The 19,714-nt window shown below is 36.7% G+C and overlaps 1 protein-coding gene across 3 annotated transcripts in view; it reads right to left on the bottom strand.

The window, feature by feature from the left end:
* The window catches only part of WDR35 (WD repeat domain 35), a 46,413-nt gene extending 27,986 nt beyond the window's left edge, over window positions 1-18,427 (bottom strand). For 2 of the 3 annotated variants that reach the window (XM_054819966.1, XM_054819968.1), the window contains exons 1-12: window positions 18,297-18,427; window positions 17,490-17,607; window positions 16,651-16,722; window positions 14,392-14,484; window positions 12,752-12,880; window positions 12,398-12,531; window positions 10,800-10,965; window positions 10,558-10,703; window positions 8,325-8,450; window positions 4,940-5,125; window positions 4,330-4,362; window positions 2,202-2,262 (exon numbers count right to left, since the gene is read on the bottom strand). In XM_054819966.1, coding sequence (XP_054675941.1) covers window positions 2,202-2,262; window positions 4,330-4,362; window positions 4,940-5,125; window positions 8,325-8,450; window positions 10,558-10,703; window positions 10,800-10,965; window positions 12,398-12,531; window positions 12,752-12,880; window positions 14,392-14,484; window positions 16,651-16,722; window positions 17,490-17,607; window positions 18,297-18,320 — 1,288 coding nt within the window. In that variant the 5' untranslated portion in view covers window positions 18,321-18,427. The remainder of the gene's footprint in view (window positions 1-2,201; window positions 2,263-4,329; window positions 4,363-4,939; window positions 5,126-8,324; window positions 8,451-10,557; window positions 10,704-10,799; window positions 10,966-12,397; window positions 12,532-12,751; window positions 12,881-14,391; window positions 14,485-16,650; window positions 16,723-17,489; window positions 17,608-18,296) is intronic. The other variant, XM_054819967.1, reaches the window with a different exon arrangement.
* Window positions 18,428-19,714: the final 1,287 nt, after the last annotated feature.

The following is a 19,714-nucleotide window of genomic DNA, read 5'->3' as shown; positions in this document are numbered from 1 at the left end:
TTCACAATAAATATTTGACTCATAGCTGATTTCCTCCTGCTATCACTGAGAAACTAAACAGTATTAGAAAATTACACTTACAAACGTAGTTAATATATAATAAAACTGTTTAGTAGCACTGGGTGAGGAAAATAATACTTTTAATGATCTCTACTACTTCTATTTTTGGTTGCTTTTTTCTTCCCTGCCTATATTCTTCTGTGAATTGTAGTTACTTCCTTTTCTTAAAGATCTTCACCTTACTTTCCTCATCATTTCTGTCTTACCAAAACTTTGCTAGGCACTTTTCCCATCTATTTTATCAGACGGAATGGCTGTTTTGTTTATTGTTTAATACTAACGCCAAGTATTAGCACTATGACTTGGAACTAACTTCTCTAATGAGACTAATTTAGAAAGAAGAGTTACTTTTTTGCACATAGCATGAAACAATGGCTCTAGAAGGCAATTTACATTGAAGAAACTTCATGACATTTCTTGTCATTATAGCTACATCTCTTTTTGGCACAGGTAGGGAAAATATTTTGGTTTTTTGTTTACAACCAGTAGGTCAAGGGAGGTGATCCTCCCCCTCTACTCCACTCTCATGAGACCCCACCTGGAGTACTGCATCCAGCTCTGGGGGCCCCAGTACAAGAAGAACATGGACCTGTTGGAGCGAGTCCAGAGGAGGGCCAGGAAGCTGATCAGAGGGCTGGAGCACCTCTCCTATAAGGACAGGCTGAGAGAGCTGGGGTTGTTCAGCCTGGAGAAAAGAAGGCTCCGGGGAGACCTTAGAGCAGCCTTCCAGTACCTAAAGGGGCCTACAGGAAATCTGGAGAGGGACTATTTACAAGGGCATGGGGTGATAGGAGAAGGGGTATTGGCTTTAAGCTCAAAGAGGGTAAATTCAGATTAGATGTGAGGAAGAAATTCTTTACTGTGAGGGTGGTAAGACACTGGAACAGATTGCCCAGAGAAGCTGTGGATCAAGTTAGATGTCTACTGCCAAATACACCTTCTACTACCACCATTTTATAGCTAAGAGGTTCTAAAAATAAGTATGTACTTTTCATTTAAATAACTATACTCTCCTCTCTCATTCAAAAGCAAATAAATATTTTTGCTAAAACTTCATTATGAATGATTTAGCCTTTCAACAAAACAGAAAAGTTAATCAAAGAATCAAGCTTCAAAAGGAAAATGGCAAATGGGGTTCACAGTGTCTATTCTGAGTCCAAATTCAGATCTATTTGGATAACAAACCAAAAATAAACTGAAAACCAGAACAAACAAAAGTGGATTAATTAATCAAAAAGGTGATTAATTTGTCAGTTTGTCCACACTTCCCACAGCTGTTGGAAAGGAAAAATCAATGATCTTTATTCTCTAGCAAAACTCTCAGAAAACTGTGGTTTACAGTGTTCTGTAAAACACTTGCAGCAAACAAGCAGTAGGGAAAACCTGGAATTCAGATCTATTTAGGATTTGGGTTATTTTCATACTTCTGTTATAGTCTACTGATTTATTTATTTATTACATTTAATTTATAATCTGAAACTATTTAGATAAAACAATTGTAATAAAAATTATAAGGAAAAGATATCATCAATACTGAAATATGAGAAATTGATCTTTAAGATATTTGGGAAGCAGCAACATGTTATTTTTAAATTAAAGTCCAGACCAAACTATTTCAATTGCTCTGAGAAACAGGACTCTCTTCAAAAAAGTACATTTTCTTAATAAGGAGCTGAATTACCACTGTTGTGAAAGAAAGTGTGAATCACCAAGAACATCCTTTTTTAAAAAAAAGAAAAAAAGGAAAAGTAACAATTTTAAAAAATTCTATTGTAAATAGTTTCTATTAACTGGAAGAATCAGTTTACATTTAGCCAAGTTTTACAAGGAATAGGACCGGTTTTATATGCCACTTTTTTTACTAATAGAGTAATTAATAGGTCATTTCCAACACTAATTACAGTTCACAACCTGGGAACCCATGATTATATGTTTATTACATTAGGGAGTGTCCAAGTAGAAGTGAGAAGCCAATATAAAATCATAGTTACAACCATGTATAGAACAGAAAGTCACAATATTTGGATGCAAGGGGTGTTAGCACACAGTGATTGTTTCATTGAACAACAGACTTGCATAAGAAATTCATTACAAAGACCAGAAAAAAACCCAACAGAATAAGACTATTGCAAGTTGCTTACCAATATCAATATATTTTGGATCCAAGGGAGTGCCAATAGAATTGCAGAGAACCAGCACATACTGTATGGAAGTAAAAGTAAGCGTCATTACTACCACATTTTTTTGTAAATTAGTAAGCTGTACAAGGTTTTCTGTGAAGGTGTATCTCATAACCCACATTTCACACAGTCTAATGCTGATCAGCAACAGAAAACAGAGGGGCCATGACTGCAGTAAATATAAAGCAGCATAAGCATTAGAGTAATGAGATATTTGCCAATTAGCACTATAAATGAAGCCAAGCACAAAACAGGAAAATGACCGGCTGTTTTAAGCAAAGGAGCAAGTCTACCAGACAAAATACAATATGCAGGATGTACCACCAGCAGAGTCCACAGATAACACGCAGGCAAGACAGCCAGTGTCTCACCCCCTGCTCTATGGGGCACTGAGATTATTTACTAGCATGATACAGCAGCAATTTCTCAGTGACTCAACTCTTGCCTAGCTGTTCATGCAAAGGATAATCCAATAAACTGCATCAGACCCATTCGCTGGCTCCCAGAAGTTGTTCTACCCTTCAAGGAAACCTCAATCTCCCTGAACCTCCAAGAGGGCTACAATGTGGGGAGAATTGTGAATAAGGCTATCTCTCTGCCCTGCAGTATCACAAATACTACACAACTGATGAGTTTTGTCCTTCTTGTAATCCTGCTCGGGAAGGCTTTGATAGCACAGATACCTCCGATTGGTCTGTTAAACTCAGGAAGATGCAAATAAATAAAAATTGACCTAAACACCAATGCTTCATTGTCACTGCTGATGTATTTATTTTTCCAGACCTAAATCAAGGATTAAATAGCTTTAAGATGATTGCACAGGGAAATAAGAATGTCTTGAATGAGAAGTGTGGAAGTAGCAACTTTCACTGTAAAGTCTTTGGATTTAAAAAAATAAATAAATAAAATACAGGGCTGCCAAAACTTCAATCACCTAAGAGCTGTGACTCTCCAGGAAATGGAAGATAATTAGTTCTTCATAGCTCTTTTGTCTCCTGAGCAATTCATGTAATTGTGGTAGCAGACTACAGCAGCTGTATAGCTTACCCTTTTAAACTGGCAGATTGATAGTTTATTAATCCCATGAGAATGGCAGAATTTAGCTTTTCAGCTGCTGTATTAACTCCATTCTTTCAAAGAAAAAGATCTGAACAAGAATTTCTTTCAATTTAATATTTTTTCTGGTTCTGCCACCAATAAACACCTCTCAAAAATAATATTTTTATTTCTTTATTCATGAATTAAACTTTCCACCAGCATTCTCGAATTTCTTTTTTCCAAAAAAATTATGTTGAGCCTCCACCTCTGTAGGAAACCACACCTGGCTTTTAAAACTATTTATTGTTTGTTTCCATTACGTTTATATTAATTCTTAATTCTGGTAAATTATCCCAACATTCACTCTTTAATCAATTTCTCTGTTATGCCCTTTTTACTTATTTCTGAGACTCTAAGTCAGTAGACCAGAGACTGCCAAGGGATGATGGAGTAACAGCATCCAAGACAGAGGCTGCACGAGCTACATGGTGGTGCTAGGACAAGGGAGTTTGCACTGTCTGATTTGATCACAGCAGAAAGCTCAAGCCTTGCTATGGGTATCAACATTCAGTTCTTCATAACTTACTGACATTCACGTACCTTTAAATGGTTCCTGCTGAAATTAGTCTTTTTTTGCCCCATCAGCTATTGCTGTACATTTTGCCCTCTTGAAATCACAATTCTAATGACCAAAATCTATTGCAAAATAAATCTGTTTTTCAGAAAGCAACTCTAATGAACTGCCACCCAAAGGATAAGCTTGTTCATTTCCTAAAAGCTGACCCCCTAACAGTGTTAATAATTACACCAGAACCATTTTGAAATAATTGAAAGATGCTTATTATCTGTAATTTTCAGATGCAAAAATTAAATGTCTTATTTATTCTCAAGAGTTACACTAAGTCCTTCCACTGTTTGTTTCCTATTTTAAAAATACAACCTAGAAAAATCTCATTTCGTTGCACTCCATTTCACCATCATATTTTCAATCCATAAGACAGTACACCATTTATGCCACAATCAAGCAAAGCCGCACTAAAACATTTTTTACCGTTGCGCCAATTGACTCCATCTCATGCTCCTCCTTTGCAAGCAATATACAAGTGACATAGAAAATATTTCAGAAATTAATGCAGTAAGAAAAACTGCGTAACGGTTAGCATCACGCTAATGGAACACATATTAACCAAAGGATACATTTATCATGTCATTTGTCACTACATTTTAAATAAATAAATAAACAAATGGACCAGTTTGTAGCAACGTGATTTATATCACCTAAAAAATTCCCCTTTTTTCCCCCGCTTTGTTACCATTCTGATGTTCTCCTGCTTTTAGCTTTGCTTCAGAGAACTGTTCTAAATATTTCTAAAGAAACATTAACCTTGAAGGCTGCAGTTTTCATTAAGTTACTAACGGGTACAAGGAGTTAAAATATAGAGGCAGTTTATGAGTTCTGCACGTTTTTGCTATTACTTTGTTGTTTGATGAGGTTCTTTGTTTTTAAACACTGAGCCCCTTCAAGTGCCATTCTGTCAAATGACAACTGAATGACACGCACTGAGACAGATTCAGAATGTTATATTTAATCTTATTCTGGCTGTAAAGCACTGACACGTGGAACAGAGCATTTCAAGTGAAAATTAAAATAAAGACTTTACCTGAGGTTGATTTTCATCTGCTTTAGTTGCTAAAACACAGAAATCTCCATAAGTTGTTATAGAAATCAAGCTCTTGACATATTTCACGTACTTCTCATTGTTTTTTGTGTCCCAAAAGACTACACAGTATTCTGGACGATCAGGTCGCGTATATGCGTAAACGACTGTATTGGAGCAGTAACCCCACTGCCAAGAGAGACAATTTTGATAAAACCTATCAGAAATTGTAAGAATTCAATAAAAAAAAAATTGTTCACAGCTATGAAAGAGTTTATTTCATATATATGATCAGTATTTAATATTCTTTACATGTCAAGTGATGAACTGATTTCTTAAAAGTATGTGAACACAGCTCCAGTAATAAGTTATTTGCGTAACATTAAACTGGCAAAAAAAGCCTTCCCATCACACAGAATAACCTATCGCAATCAGAACTGGACGATCAGCCTCAAAATGTGACAAGATCTCATTTCCTCTTGTTTCTTCCTTGTTCAGTGGGTACACAGAAATATCCACTGTGTGTGATGGTTTCTGCCATGAAAATGCTTGCTCTGTGACTATTGAATTGTAAACCCAAAGTTCATTTCCCAAGGGTAATATAATAAACACAAACAGTGCAATTCCTGAAGCAGACAAAAATAAGCAATTATATTAGAGCACTATAAGAACTCCACCACCTCTTCCATATCAGTAACATGAGAAAAACCCTCCCTTCCTCCCAGGAGGATATAATTATTCATTTAACAAGTAGGAGAAAGTGCAAAAAGGCAAAAGAAGAAATGGAATATCCAAACACTGTAAAAACCATGAGATATATTTTATTGCATTCAACTGATTTAAATTATAGAAATTAATAATGAAAACCCTTTCTAACACAGCAGAACCAGAAAATATCTCAGAAGGGAGGTGAAGCTGAAAAAACAAATGAGGTATAAAGCAAACCACTTAAGGATGATGATGCAATTGTAGAAAAACTAATAGAATTCTCTGCATCAGCATATACTAGACAGAGAGAGGAGAAAGCTTGTTAGAGAGCTGGCCAGAAGGGTTCCCACACTCCACAGGGAATGAAACTGAGACAATAAACTAAAGTATCAGCAAAATAATGTTTAGAATACATCTATATACCGAATGGTAATAAATTGTCAGAACCCAATGGTTTTCACCCAAGTAGAGTTCTACAGGAATTCAAACACAATGTTGTAGAGTATAGTCAGAGGAACAGGAGAGGGCAGATATAAAAAGCATTGTGATTCCAGGAATCACAAATCAGTAAATCCAACTTTCACACAAGGTTGAGATGTAAAAAGTAAAAATAATACAATAAACAATGGAATTAGATGGACATGGATAAAAACAACACACTGGACAGTCATCATGTTTTTAGCCCTGGAAGTTGTACCTCATTCATTATTATCATCATTTATTATTATTTATTATCTTTCAGAGAGGCAACAGACATGCGAATGAAGATGACCCAACTAACTATGACCTACTTGGATTTTCAAGAAAATCAAGTTCATTTTGGATACAGGAAGAAAAATAAAAGCATTGGAATAAAAGGTAGGTTTTGACAACCAAGATCAAAACCCACAGGATCCTTCCTAGAGATGCAAACTGGAACTTATACTATTCTGAATATTCAAAATTTATATGAAAGGACTAAGTTATGAGGTAGCAAGTCAGTAAACTGTAAAACAAGTTTGTCAAATCTAAAACTGATACAAGAAGTGGCAAAGGACCCCAGAATGCTAGATGATGAGGATATAAAGTGAAATCCGATGTAGATTTGGACAAGGTGAATATACCAGAAGAAATAAAACTAGAGCTACAGACTCTAAATTAGTATTAGAACTCCAAAAAGATGCCACGTTAACTATGAATAGTTTAAAAGAGATCAGCTCAATTCATAGTTTTTACTGTCATATTAATTTAGACCCCCCTTTTCTTATTATGTTAATCCTTGAAAAATACAGAAAACCAGATTATTTAGTAGATTGGTAGTGGGATACTAACACTTCATCTCCAGGTCATTAATTCCAATCCATCCTAAGTGAATGACAGTTTTGAATCACTACCATTTAATGACTGTCCCCTTTTAGAATACCTAGTTCCAAAAATGGAGTTACAGATACAATAAAAAAGAACATAGCAGTAGTAATATGTATTATATACATCATTTACCATAAAAATATTTAACATTGAAACTGAGTATACTACCAACAGGTTAAGAGTTTATTTGCTGCAGAAATTAATTAATTTGAGCACATTGTTTTGAACTTTAAATATGCAAAAGGAAAAAAGAGCTTACACATGCAGTTTCTAAAACTAAGGTTTCAAAATATTATTCATTCGCAAACTGTGCCAGATCTTGAAATAAACATGGTCTCATAGATACTGATGAGTTTAAGAAAAAGCAATAGGCCTGTGTTCCAGCTGTTACACATTTCCCAGAATAAACATTAGGTAGCATTTCCTGCAAGACTATTTTCCAGCTCAAATTTCCAAAGTCTTTTCCAGCAGATTTACAACAAACTATTTGAGATTGCCTCCTAGCAGTTTTGTGTTTATAACTCCCTGACCAATGGTTTTTCACAACTGAGTGGAACAATACATTTCAATATAGCTGCAGTATGTTCCTCACATTGCACTCTCTCTCTTTAATCACAGTGGTTACACACTGATGATTAAAGAACATATCCTGTGCTGGGAAAAAAAAGTACACAATACTGTACAATTGACAGTTATTGCTATTTTTTGTTAAACTGTAATTTTAAGTGAAATAGTCCTAACTCTTTAAAAATCTAACAAAAAACCCCCCATTTGGTAGACAAGATAAAAACATTATTTAGAATTAGCTGAACACACATTTGTAAAAAGTATATTGGGAATTGAAATGTAAGTACGCCTATCACGTTGCATTAATTTCTACTATTCAGGTTTCTACACAACTCTCATGGTTCAAACTAATAATTCACCACCAAAAAAATGACAGTAAAAGTAAGGCTCAAACAATTCCCATTGTATCACTTAGCCCACGCAGTTTAACCAAACAGTAATGAAAACACCGGAGCCTTACCTATATGACAGCCTCAATTACTACCAAATTTATAATCACGCTCAATTCTGTTAATATTAACAAAGCATACATTTCCTTATTATAAAAATAAAATCACTAATTCATTATAAAAGCAATGGCTAAGTCATTCCATCACCAAGACAGACACTCACATTCCATTAAAACTTCAAGTCAGTAGTGTTGATCAAACAGCAATAAGTTAAGCATTGATTTATATATTAGAGAAAGCTACTTTTTCAAACCATTCAGAAAGAGAATAAGTAACAGGAAACTATTAATACGGTTAAGTGCCACATTACTACATACCTTGTAATCTGGGCGAATGTTTGCAAAATATATGTAAGAATCGACAGCTAGTGCAATTTTCAGTCCACTTCCCTCCCAAGACAAGGCAGATATCTGTTTGCCAGGAACTTTCAGTGTGCGCAAATGCTTGTTTAAAACAAGGAAAGAAAAAGATTCCGAATTAATCATAGGGAAACCACTCTAAAATACATAAACAACAGTTTTGATAGCTGATGAAAACCATAGACCTTCTTTATAGTACCCAATAATGACTCCCAACTTACAATACACATGCAAACAAAGGTAGAGATATTTAACATGCATTACCATAAAGTGTTCTTTTGCCTCAATTCTTTTTTTGTCAGGGAGAAAGAAACAACAGGACTCAGTGATAGTTCAAACTGACAAAAATAAATAATAGATGGAGAATGACAGTATAAACATTTTTTCCTTTCGGTGGTAATTTGAATCACCTTTATAATTTCAGTCACTACTTAGATAAACACAACAGTACTGATACCTGACATGCTTCAGAAGTTTCATTTATGGTGGAAGTGTATCAGTCAGTTGATGTACAACACCCTTAACCACAGCAATAAACAAATAAAAACATCCAGCTAATCTCTGTCAAGAGCATACAATGAATCAGCTGCAGAGGTACACAATTTGCAGTGAGGCAATGGACATTCTCCTCTGTTCCCTTTCAAAAAAGGGCTGTGAAAAGCAATTAGATGTCCATTTACAATTTAAGAGCTAGCAAAGAAATATACTTTCCATCTTTTTTTTATATCTTTATTTGTCTCTAGAATCTGAAGTTGAATGAAGGAAACAATTAAAAAAATAATGTTTTCAAAAACTATAAACTTAGTCCCACAGAGCACTTGTTTGTGGGAAGCTTTTTGTTTTCAAGTAATATAGACGTATGTAATAAAGGACACATTAATCTACTATTTACTGTAAGATTTTGAATAATTTTAGACTTTAAAAAAATACAGGGTTTTTTTCTGAGCAGAACACTGATACTTATGCTTAGATTTAACTTTTGTTTCGATGGCAAAACTTTGTGCCTAAATAAACTGTTATCAATGAAATTACACAGTTTAGTACTTATTCCATGCCTTTGATCAGATGCAAATACCAAGTTCAAATGCTGGTCACACACTATTCACAGAAGATACCATCTTCCAAAAAGTTAAGTCCATACCTGAATATCGGATCTAGTACAGAACAGTTCTAAAATCTGAAGAATTTACTTCTAAACAGTAGATATAGAATCTGGAACATCTCTTTCAGTTAATCTGAAGGACATTAGCAACCAGAGACGTAACATTATTGCCAAAATCTTTGGTTCCATTTAATACTTTCAACTAAAGAAACCCCTACAGATGATGTTGGATCTTAACCCCTTTCGCAGCACAGCTCACAGCTCTATCCTTGCACAATTACCCTCAGGGCTGGCAAGTACTTCCTCTGTACAAGGGACAAACTTCCTCATACTCTGCTACCTAAAACTAACTTACTGATTTCCAGCTATATTACTAGGAGGCAAAGTGAAATTACCTGAAATTATCTTGCAAGGCAAGAGTAGCACTATGAACAAAAATATATAGGAAAGTTATTAAATGTTGAACAGTTGAGAGACATCTTATAAAAAAGACAGGAAGTACAAAAAGATTTACAAAACAATATCCCCAACAGACAAATGAGATTAGAAACAGTTTACCTTTTCTTAAGTTTCTGAGCCATTGCTTTTACTGATACCAGATGCTGTTTTCTCAGTTTTACTGATTCCATAAAAATAGAGGGGAGGATTCACTGCCTAATTTTGAACTCCTAATCTAGAGATGCCTGAGTGTCTTACACAGCCAGTGGAGAAAGACAAGTACTTCCAGATTTGATACACAGATGTTAAGTGAGCATCTTAACTGCTGCCCAAGCGTTCCAAAATCTTACTGTCTATAGCCTGACCTCAGGTATCTGAGTTAGGTGTTCACATTTAGACACTATATAGATCCCATCATTTAGTGGTTTATGAGATGCACTTGGATTTTCACACTGGCCACAAACTTGCTGTTCTAAAAGTGTACCTGGTCCTGTCATCTTTCCAGATCTAGGTGGATATCCTAGATACCTTAGAGTACATTAAACACACTAAACATCTACATTTTGGCATCCAAATTCCACCAGTAATGCCCGCATAGACAAAACATACTAAGACAAAAAATCATTTAAATTATATATTAAATGTTTTTACCTCACCAAACGGAGTATAGAACTGCACAATGTTTACATCTTTATCTTGAGAAGTTGCTTTTAGGGAGCCAGCCACCGCCAATACGCTTCCACAGTGATTCCACTGAATACATACTACATTCATACCAGTGTCAATCAATACAGGATCTAGTTTTTAAGAAATAGACATTAAGAATATAAACACAAGTAGAGGTTTTGGGTCAAGAATAGCTCAGTAATTAGCACCTCACATTTTGTACCTACTGTGGTCATTCTCATCTCTCATTATCTGGCATCTTCCATTGTCATAACAGACGGCAAGACAAGGGCAGTCTGGTTCAATGTAGCCTTCTGTACCATGATACCAGTGTATTCCAGCAATACTGAATGCTCCGGTTAAGTTCACCAAACAACTCAGTTTCATTTTCACCTAGACAAGAATGGTTAATTATTTGAAGTCATATACAGCATGCTATTTAGAAGAACAATTTCTATCTTTACTGATACCTTGCAAAAGACCGGATGTCTATGCAAATTTTTTTCCTGTCCCAAGAAAAATTTTCACATTCTCAAAACTTTAAGAGTTTGAAAAACTTCCTTATTCAAAGCCAGATCAGACATATAAAAACATATTTTTAACTACAAAGACGTACTTTAATGTTGGCATTTTCATTCTTTGAAAAGTAACTTAAAAACAAAAAAAACCAAAATACACAAAAATATTCCAACACACACAGGTGCACACACACGAGGAACCCCACTGGAATTTTGCAAAAAAATAAAAATAATTTCAAACCATTCCTGGCCAGAAGATTTTATTCTTTTTGAAAAGAAACCTTTTGTCAGCTTTTTCTTCATAAAAGTCTCTTAAATAATATATAAAAATAATTGGAAAAGTGTCCAAATTAGAACACCAATTAAAATAAGTTTACTTTTGTAATAATTAGCCCTGTACATCTGGTAACACAGGTAAGGGCTTTTTCTGAAAGATAAGAGTACACTGGATCAGTTCAAGGAGGGCTACCAGGTAACTTATGGAAGGGAGGGAGGGAGTGTACAACCACACTTTGTTGATAAAAAGTTGAGGGGGTAGGGGGAGCAACAACAACTTATTTAAAGAATTTGGGTAATTTACAGCACATGCTAGAAACACCATGACTCAGCAGGAAGAAAGATACAGTGGAGGGTTAAAGAAATGAAAATGGGAAGGGTAACACATACTTTCTTCGGGAAAGGAAGGAAAGGAGGAGAAAATTCCCCATAATAGGCATCTAAAAGTCAAGAACATGGTTCCAAATACATTGCTTTTTTCAAAGTCAGTGTTTTACTTCTGTTTAGCATTTTGTCATAGTCATATTCAAATATTCCAAATAAGTAGATAAAAATAAATAAGTAAACTTAAGTTGTAGGAATGCAGCAAATTATAGTTACTTCCTTTCATTTTTCTACTTATTACCAGGTTTTCTCTGAAGCATGTAACATTGTTTATGTAATAAAGAATGAAAGGAACAATAGGAAAATAAACTACTGTTTTATTCTAAAAGCACACCAGTACTTTTAACATGAGCTTAATTTAATTAGTATCATTATACATATTTTGACATTTTCAATAACTATTGCAAGGCAAAAAGACATTAGTTGATGTGATATTCATTTAGCTACCAAGAAATACTTATATTAGAAAGCTGCAGCTGCATAAATCTTGAATAAAAACTTTGTCCATAAGACTTTGTTTAGTTCTCAGTACTGAAGTCCACCAACTAAACAAATGAACATGAAATAAATTAAGAGGAAGTAAGTTTTTATGCCTGAAAAACTTACTATTTTAAGTTAATACCTTTATTATACCACCATGAACTTACAATAAAATTTCCCTGATTGTCATAAATGTGAATCTCTCCATTTGCCATTCCAAAGAGTAAAACTTTGCTATCCGAGGACCAGGCCACGTGGCACAGGTGGGTACCTTTCAAGTCTTTTCCCCAAATGCGATTGCCTGTAACAGAACATTGATTGTACTTAATAAACATACCACAAAAATTAAAAATAGGATGTAAGTTACCAATGTAAAAATTGAAACAGCTAAAGAAAGTCAAAGCAGCAATTAGAAAGTAACTATTCATTGTATTTATGTAGAGAAACAGAGGCACTATGTACATAATACTGAAACCAAAAGCTATGTAATACCAGAACAATTAGTAGAGCTTAAATTTTACCATCCACTGATCCAACAATCACAGCTCCATCTTCATATACAATACAAATCTTTTGTCCATCAGCATTCCAGCTCATACTTCGAACAACAGATTTATTTCTATTGTTAATCATCTCTTCATACCAAGCACCTATTAGTAGTGAATGAAAAACTGAGTTACACTTCTGATTTGACAATCCTCTAGTGGATTCAAGGTACACGCTAATCACTGAATTCGAAGAGTAAAATCACTCTCAGTTCAAAAGATATGCAAATAGGATGATCATGACATTTCTTAGCAATATGAATTCCTGAAGTTGTTTAAAAAAACCCAAATAAAACATAGTACAGACACACAAAATGTTTACAAAAGTTACCAAGCAATCAAATTAGGTGTTCAATGAAATGGAAAAACCTAAGAATGGTCTGGTTATAAGTAAACATGAGATAGTAGGTTACATACGACTTTGCAGTGTAACATAAAACAAGCTACAGAAGCAATAAGTTTTGGAAAGGAATTAAAAATAAAGTTCTTCTGCCCTTTCAGTAAATCTTTAGCAAGACTATGCTATAGTGTCCCCCAGACTATACAGGCATAATTATTGTGAAACCCAGTGTTCAGATGTGAGTTACTTATGTCCAAGAAGAACCTGACAAATGAGGAATTGGAGAGGGGAGCCAAAGTCCGAGAGGGGCCCTACAGGAAGAGATCTGTGCTTATATAATTTCAGAACTGACAAGAATACACTAGGAAACATAAACAGAGAGAACAACTGTCTTTGATAGGAATATGTATTAAGTAATTTACTGGTTCTTTTCCAAAACTAAAAGATGATTAATGTGACAGTAGCCACCACATATCAGGCAGAAAGACTAAACAAGTGATATTCTTTATTCCTAAAATAAGAAGCTGAGCTGAGATTTTATGTGTTTCCATTTTTCATTAAACAAAAATCCCCAAGAGAAAAAGAAAACCCTTTATTTCCTTTTTCTTTCCCACGTGTTGGAAAGTGGTCAATCTGACTGAGAGGTTTGCTGGCTTTCAAATGAATATAAGTGTACCAAGGAAGAATATGTATGTGTGAAAAGGTCAAGAACAATAAAAGCCAATCACTGCAATACAGTTAGTCATATTAGTTCACTGCCTTAATTAAACCTTTCTAAAGATTGTTTTTATGAAAGTATTTAATTGATGTTCTAAGCAGAGTTGCTAAGTTACTGTAGTTCTACCAGTATGTCTCTGCTTGATGCACTTTGCAGAACTATTTAAATATTAAATGAAACCCAAAATAGAATCTACACAAAGAAGCACTGCTGCTTTTTTTGTTCAATATACTATATTCCTCCAAGGGAATAAAGTAACAGAGATAAGAAAATAAGAAATTTAGAGTAGTTTATCAAACACATGGCTAAGAACTGATATCTTTTCCTAAGGTAGCTCTGCAGGACAAATGCCTTTTTATATGCCACTACACTACAAAAAATGTAGACAAGTATCACAAGAAAAACTTGAGAATTGTTATAAATCTATTTTGAGCTTTACAGTCTGCAAAATAAAAAGTCTGAAAAATAACTGTAAAAATTGCTGGAAAAAAAATAAAAGAAAAAAGATTTCTCACAACATGGAACATTATCCCATCTCAAATTTGTCCTGTAAAATACCTTTATACAGCATCCACACAATGATGAGTCCATTTTGATCACTGGTAGTCAGTTTTTGATACTGTTCATTCCATGTCACCACTTGGACAGAACCTAGAAAATTATACACATTTTTTATTTACACCATTTAAATAAGTTAATAAAACCCACCACATCCAACTTAATCAACCTGGAGCTTTGCAGAAATTTGCACTGTTGACTTTGATTTAGTTTTAGGCATTCTTTCTCTACCACTCATTTCCTCTTTCAAAATTCTGCTAAACAGCTCCTTTTGCTTCTGTAGTCACCCACCCATCCTCTCCAAATTCTGCTCAGAATATTGCCTCAATATGCAAAACCCAAATCATAGTTTTGTGGTTTCAGACTACCTCTGACATGTTAGTCTGGGAAGCTGACAAAACTTTACTGTCATAAGATGTTTTTGTTTATTTCTTCCTCTTAGTAGCTTGATCCTCAGTAGTGCTACACTTTTAAAACAAAATCTCCCTCCTGATTACCAAAAAGAGCACTCTACTACACACAATTCCTTCAGACCCTCAAGTCTCATATGAGATCCTACAAGTATTTGACTTGACTTGAAACATCTTCAAACTGTTTCTAAACAGCAACTTATTTCATCAGTTCAACACTGGATATGTACTTGGCCACTTCAAGCATCACACTTTCATGCCCTCACCACTACAGTCATCCATGTCCTCTGCATCCTTTCCGTTTTTCAGGATTTCAGTCATGAACTTTATCAATGGATGCAATCAAAGATACCCTGAATGTCAGGGATTTTTGAAGGTAACAGTAATCTATTTCAGAATTGAAGACATCCATTCAAAATATACACTAAATCAATTCCTCACAATTCATTTTTTCGACCATATTTAACCAGGCTGCTAAAATAACCTGACTGTTGGCAGGTTTCAACTGCAAATCCTCGTAAAAAGACTATTTCTTCAAATAATGTAAGGATATTAGCATTCTCTTCATATCTCATTGCCCACGTATAATGACCATTTAATATCTCTCATGTGAGAGTTTAATTTGTCCCTGTCTAATTTCCCTGCATTCAATTTTTACTTTCACATGCTATCTTTCTCTAGCCTGTTTTCTAACCTCTCTAAACTTTGTCTGTATGCCACACTGCAGTCTACATACCTACACATTCTGCAATTTGTCAATAAAGGGAAATGAAGATATATTTAAAACAGAGATCAGGTTTACTGAAAACTAACTTTGATTTCTTCAGAAGAAAATGTAAAGCTACAATAACATATAAGGAAATCTCATAGACACTATAAAAAAACAAAACAACACAAAAAACCCCACAGGCTTACCCACATATGTGTCACTAGAAAAAATGCTTACGGCTTTTAGTCTCATTTCTGATTTTAGCCTATCGTACAGATTTAAAACTTTATATATACAGTGTTAAGAGAAAATTGTTCCCCCCCCTTTTTTTAAAAAAAAAAAAAAACAACCACAGTATAACATCATTGTTTCTTTCATTCAGAAATTCCAGCATCAACTGCCCATCAATTTAGCTTTTCTCTTATGCTATAAAGCATTCTTTATCTGTCATCTACCAAAGCAGCATGTGAACAAATGTATTGGAGCAGTGTATCATGATCTTTTATGTAGATACTTAAAAATGTATTCTAGCCCCATGCAACTGAGTAGCATCTCCAGATTAACCACACTGATGTCAGAGAAAACAAGTACTATACCAGTAGCACTGCACGTAAAAAAAAGTCCCTCTGTAATATAACACATACAATAGCATCATCCACTTAAAAAGAAATCAGTATTTCATTCTCAGGATAATGAACGGGGACCAAATAATTTGGAAAAAGAAAAGCCTGAGGTAACACAAAACACAGGTTAGGCTGTAATGTCAAAGTTCACAGACTTAACCTTGCAAAATCCATAAGCAAACTTTAAATTGTAACAGGTAGAGGAGAGCCTGGTTTGTGCAGCACACATTCTGCATCATACATACCATATCAGCAAAGACAACCGAGGTGAGACTACATCAGTTTGATTCTCAACCCAGTAATTCACTCACAAATCATGAAAGATTAACTGTAGGTCTTTCATCAGATAACTTGGTAAAAATAGATAGCCAAGCTGTTACACACCTGAGTTGAATACGGATAATCTTTATTTCAGGCTTATAATAAAAAGTTATAGCAAAATTACTCTGTCAACATCATAAAATTTTGTATTTTTTTATTCTAATCAAAAGTACATTAAATGCCCAAAAACACTTACCACTATGACCTTCAAGAGTCTGATTCACAGAAAGATTGCTAGGAGCTGCAAGTCCCTTTATTTTTGCTTCATCTAAAAATAATAAAAATAGCTATAAAATAAACCTAATAAAGTATACAAATTACTGTGTCTCTATCAATACTGCAGCTCTAATCACTATTCACATAGATAAAATCATTCACCTAAAAGTATGTAAATTGTAACTGCAGGATGAATTTTCCACTCCTCAGTTCAATGTGTTTGCTATTCACATCTGTCATCCAAATGTATGTATTCTTTAAGGTCTAGCATTTTTTCAGGAAAAAAAACCCAAAACAAAAAACCCACACAACAACAACTATGGCTACCACTTTTTGTTACATTCAGAAAAAGGCTTAAAAGAACTTGAAAATTTATTAGATTTTACTTGTCTTGGAACATATTTATTTAAAAAAAAAAACCCACACAGCTTTCTTCCTAAAATCATGAAGATGGTAGAGAACATTCAAACAAAATCAAGATACAATAAGTTCCAAAATAAACTAGAAGCCTATACAAAAGGAACAAGAATGAAACATATGCCATAAAAAAGAAGCAGCACTGAAGAAAACTTCAGCAGATATAACAGGTACACAAATGACATGTGTGCCATGTAAGACGAGCCCAAGGAAAACAGAGTGTTCAAAAGAAAGTGACCGCACATTTAATGTTTATGCAAATACATAACTATCTATGTACACATTTAAAACACATGCAATGTTGTCAGGTAACTTATGGAAGAAGTTATGCTTTCAGAATTCTGAAGTGTGGTGGATTTTGTTCTTAAAAAAGAAAAGAAAAAAAATAAAGGTCTTATTTACCTGTTTGTGTTTCTAATTTTAAAACTTTCAGTAATCCATCCTCGCCACCACAGGCTATGAAACCTTGATCCTTATTCCAGGAAATACATTTTAACCGAACATTACCAGGAATTGCAATCTGAAAAAGAAGTAATTTATATCTCTACATAGTTGTAATAATCATGTTTTATTTTAAAATACTCCATTTGAACACCTCCAAGACACCTACAATAGCACACAAGATAAACTTATTTCTGTCAACAGATTAGTACGTGCAAAACCAGACAGAAGACAATTAGCATTACAAGCACTAGTGAAACTGTGCAACGCAACACTTGAGAAAAGGGAAATCTAACATATGCAGTAAATAATAACAGGACATCTTCAAAGGTGCGCAGAGAAGGTGCTGTGAGCAACAAAACACGTGAGAGGGATCACACAGTGCACAAGGCTTTGCCACGAGCTGGTCTCCAGATGAAGAGCTACGTCCAACGTCTCCGGGGAAGCAGCTGCTTGGGAGACAGCTGAAGACCAAAGAAACCCCAAGCCCCAAACCCAGGCCGAGAGGGAGCAGGCAGGACAGAGCAGGGCAGCACTATGGGCAGGGACAAAGACCACGGCCGCACCACCAGCACTAGCAGAGCCGCAAGCAGCGGGAGGAAGCCCGAGGGTCCCCTCAGCGCCCCAAGGCCTCCGCGCTCGCAGTCCCCGGGGAGCTCCCGGGTGGAGTCGGGGGGGGGGGGGGCGCGGGAAGCGGGAACTCCGCCTGCTTCGAGGGCTGCCTGTCCCCCCCGCCGCCCCGACTATTCCTCCGTGCCCCAGGAGCACCTTCTTGCACAGGTAGATGAACATCCTGGAGGAGCGGGAAGGCGAGGGCTGCCGACCCACACCTCTCCTCACAGCGGCGCGACGCGGCAGGCCCAGCGCGGCCTCCTTGGTAACCGCGTCACCCTGGCAACCGCCGCCGGAAGTTCGCCCCAGCCGCGCGCTCCTTTACTTCCGGGAGCGGGAGAAGAAAGACACGATTCATTCGCTGCCGCCCGCCCTCTGGTGCCAGGCGCAAGCGCTCCCGCCCCCTTGGGGCGGAGCCGAGGCCTGGCCACGCCCCCCCAGGCGATGACTCCGGGGCGACGGCAGCGGTTGGGCCCGGTGCCTGCTTGCTGTCCGGCAGCACGCCGGAGGATGGGCCCCTGAGCGGGAAGGTGGGCTGGGGGTTTGCCCGCCCCGGCACAGCGGCATCGGCGGGCAGTGCGTTAGTGATCACGGTCAGCTTGGGTAGAAAGCACTGGTAACAACGCTCACTCTGCCTGTATGTGACGGAAAATGCGAAAGATTGTGAATGCCGCAGTGTTTGCAGTGGTTTTAGTATGACTTGTATCAGTGCATCCTCAGGGTTACCAACCTTGGCATTACCCAAGCGCTACCGTTGACTGAGGTAACGGGCGGCAGTGGCTGAGGCCACAGGCGCTGGACACCATCCCCACTCCCTCGGAAGGTGCTGCCGGGTCTGGTCAGTCAGAGCCTCTCGTACACTGAGGAATAATGCCCTGATTCCGTGGGTAGGGCAAGCAAGCCCCGTGGTTACTGTTACAAAGCGCTTGGACGCTGAGCAGTGCAGAGGGCATCGAGCCTGGTGCAGGGGGCTTCAGGAGCAGCCTGGCTTTGCAGCGCTGACTCTGAGCGAGGTTGGACCCAGCTGCAAAATAAATATTTTCCATACCAAAACTGTTTTGTAGCTGATCAACAGAAAATGAGAACGTGGGAGATGTACTAAAGATGGTCTGTCCTGTCTCTTCTGCATCCTGCTCTAAAATCTTGCCTGCTTGACACTGGAGGAATAGAAGTGCCACGTCTCCCAGGGCATCCCCCTCACCTTCGTGGCAGCTAAGTACTCCGCAGTACAATTACCCACAACACAAACACTGAAGTATAAGCAATTAGTTCAATGTCAAAGGAGGATCATGACGAAGCCAAGTTCTCAAACCTGTGTCTCGCCAAGTTTAGTGCATTCCCCTCTTCTCAGAGAGGCTATCTGGAAATGCGGAGAAACAGAACCAGCCACAGGTTATCGTCACGTCATTTTATGGAAGTTACGTGAACATACAACAGTGAGGAGCACTGAGCATCCAGCTTTTTGACTGATGCCAACTTAGAAGCACATATGTAAGACAGAACTATAAAGCAGAGGTGGCTGAGTCCCTGTGAGTATCTTAGAGCTGAGTAAGACAGCTAAAGGTAATTTAGAA

Source organism: Grus americana, chromosome 3 (assembly GCF_028858705.1).
Source record: "Grus americana isolate bGruAme1 chromosome 3, bGruAme1.mat, whole genome shotgun sequence".
In the NCBI taxonomy this organism is placed as follows: domain Eukaryota; kingdom Metazoa; phylum Chordata; class Aves; order Gruiformes; family Gruidae; genus Grus; species Grus americana.
The sequence above is the reverse complement of the archived record's forward strand: the minus strand, read 5'-3'. Positions and strand labels throughout refer to the sequence as shown.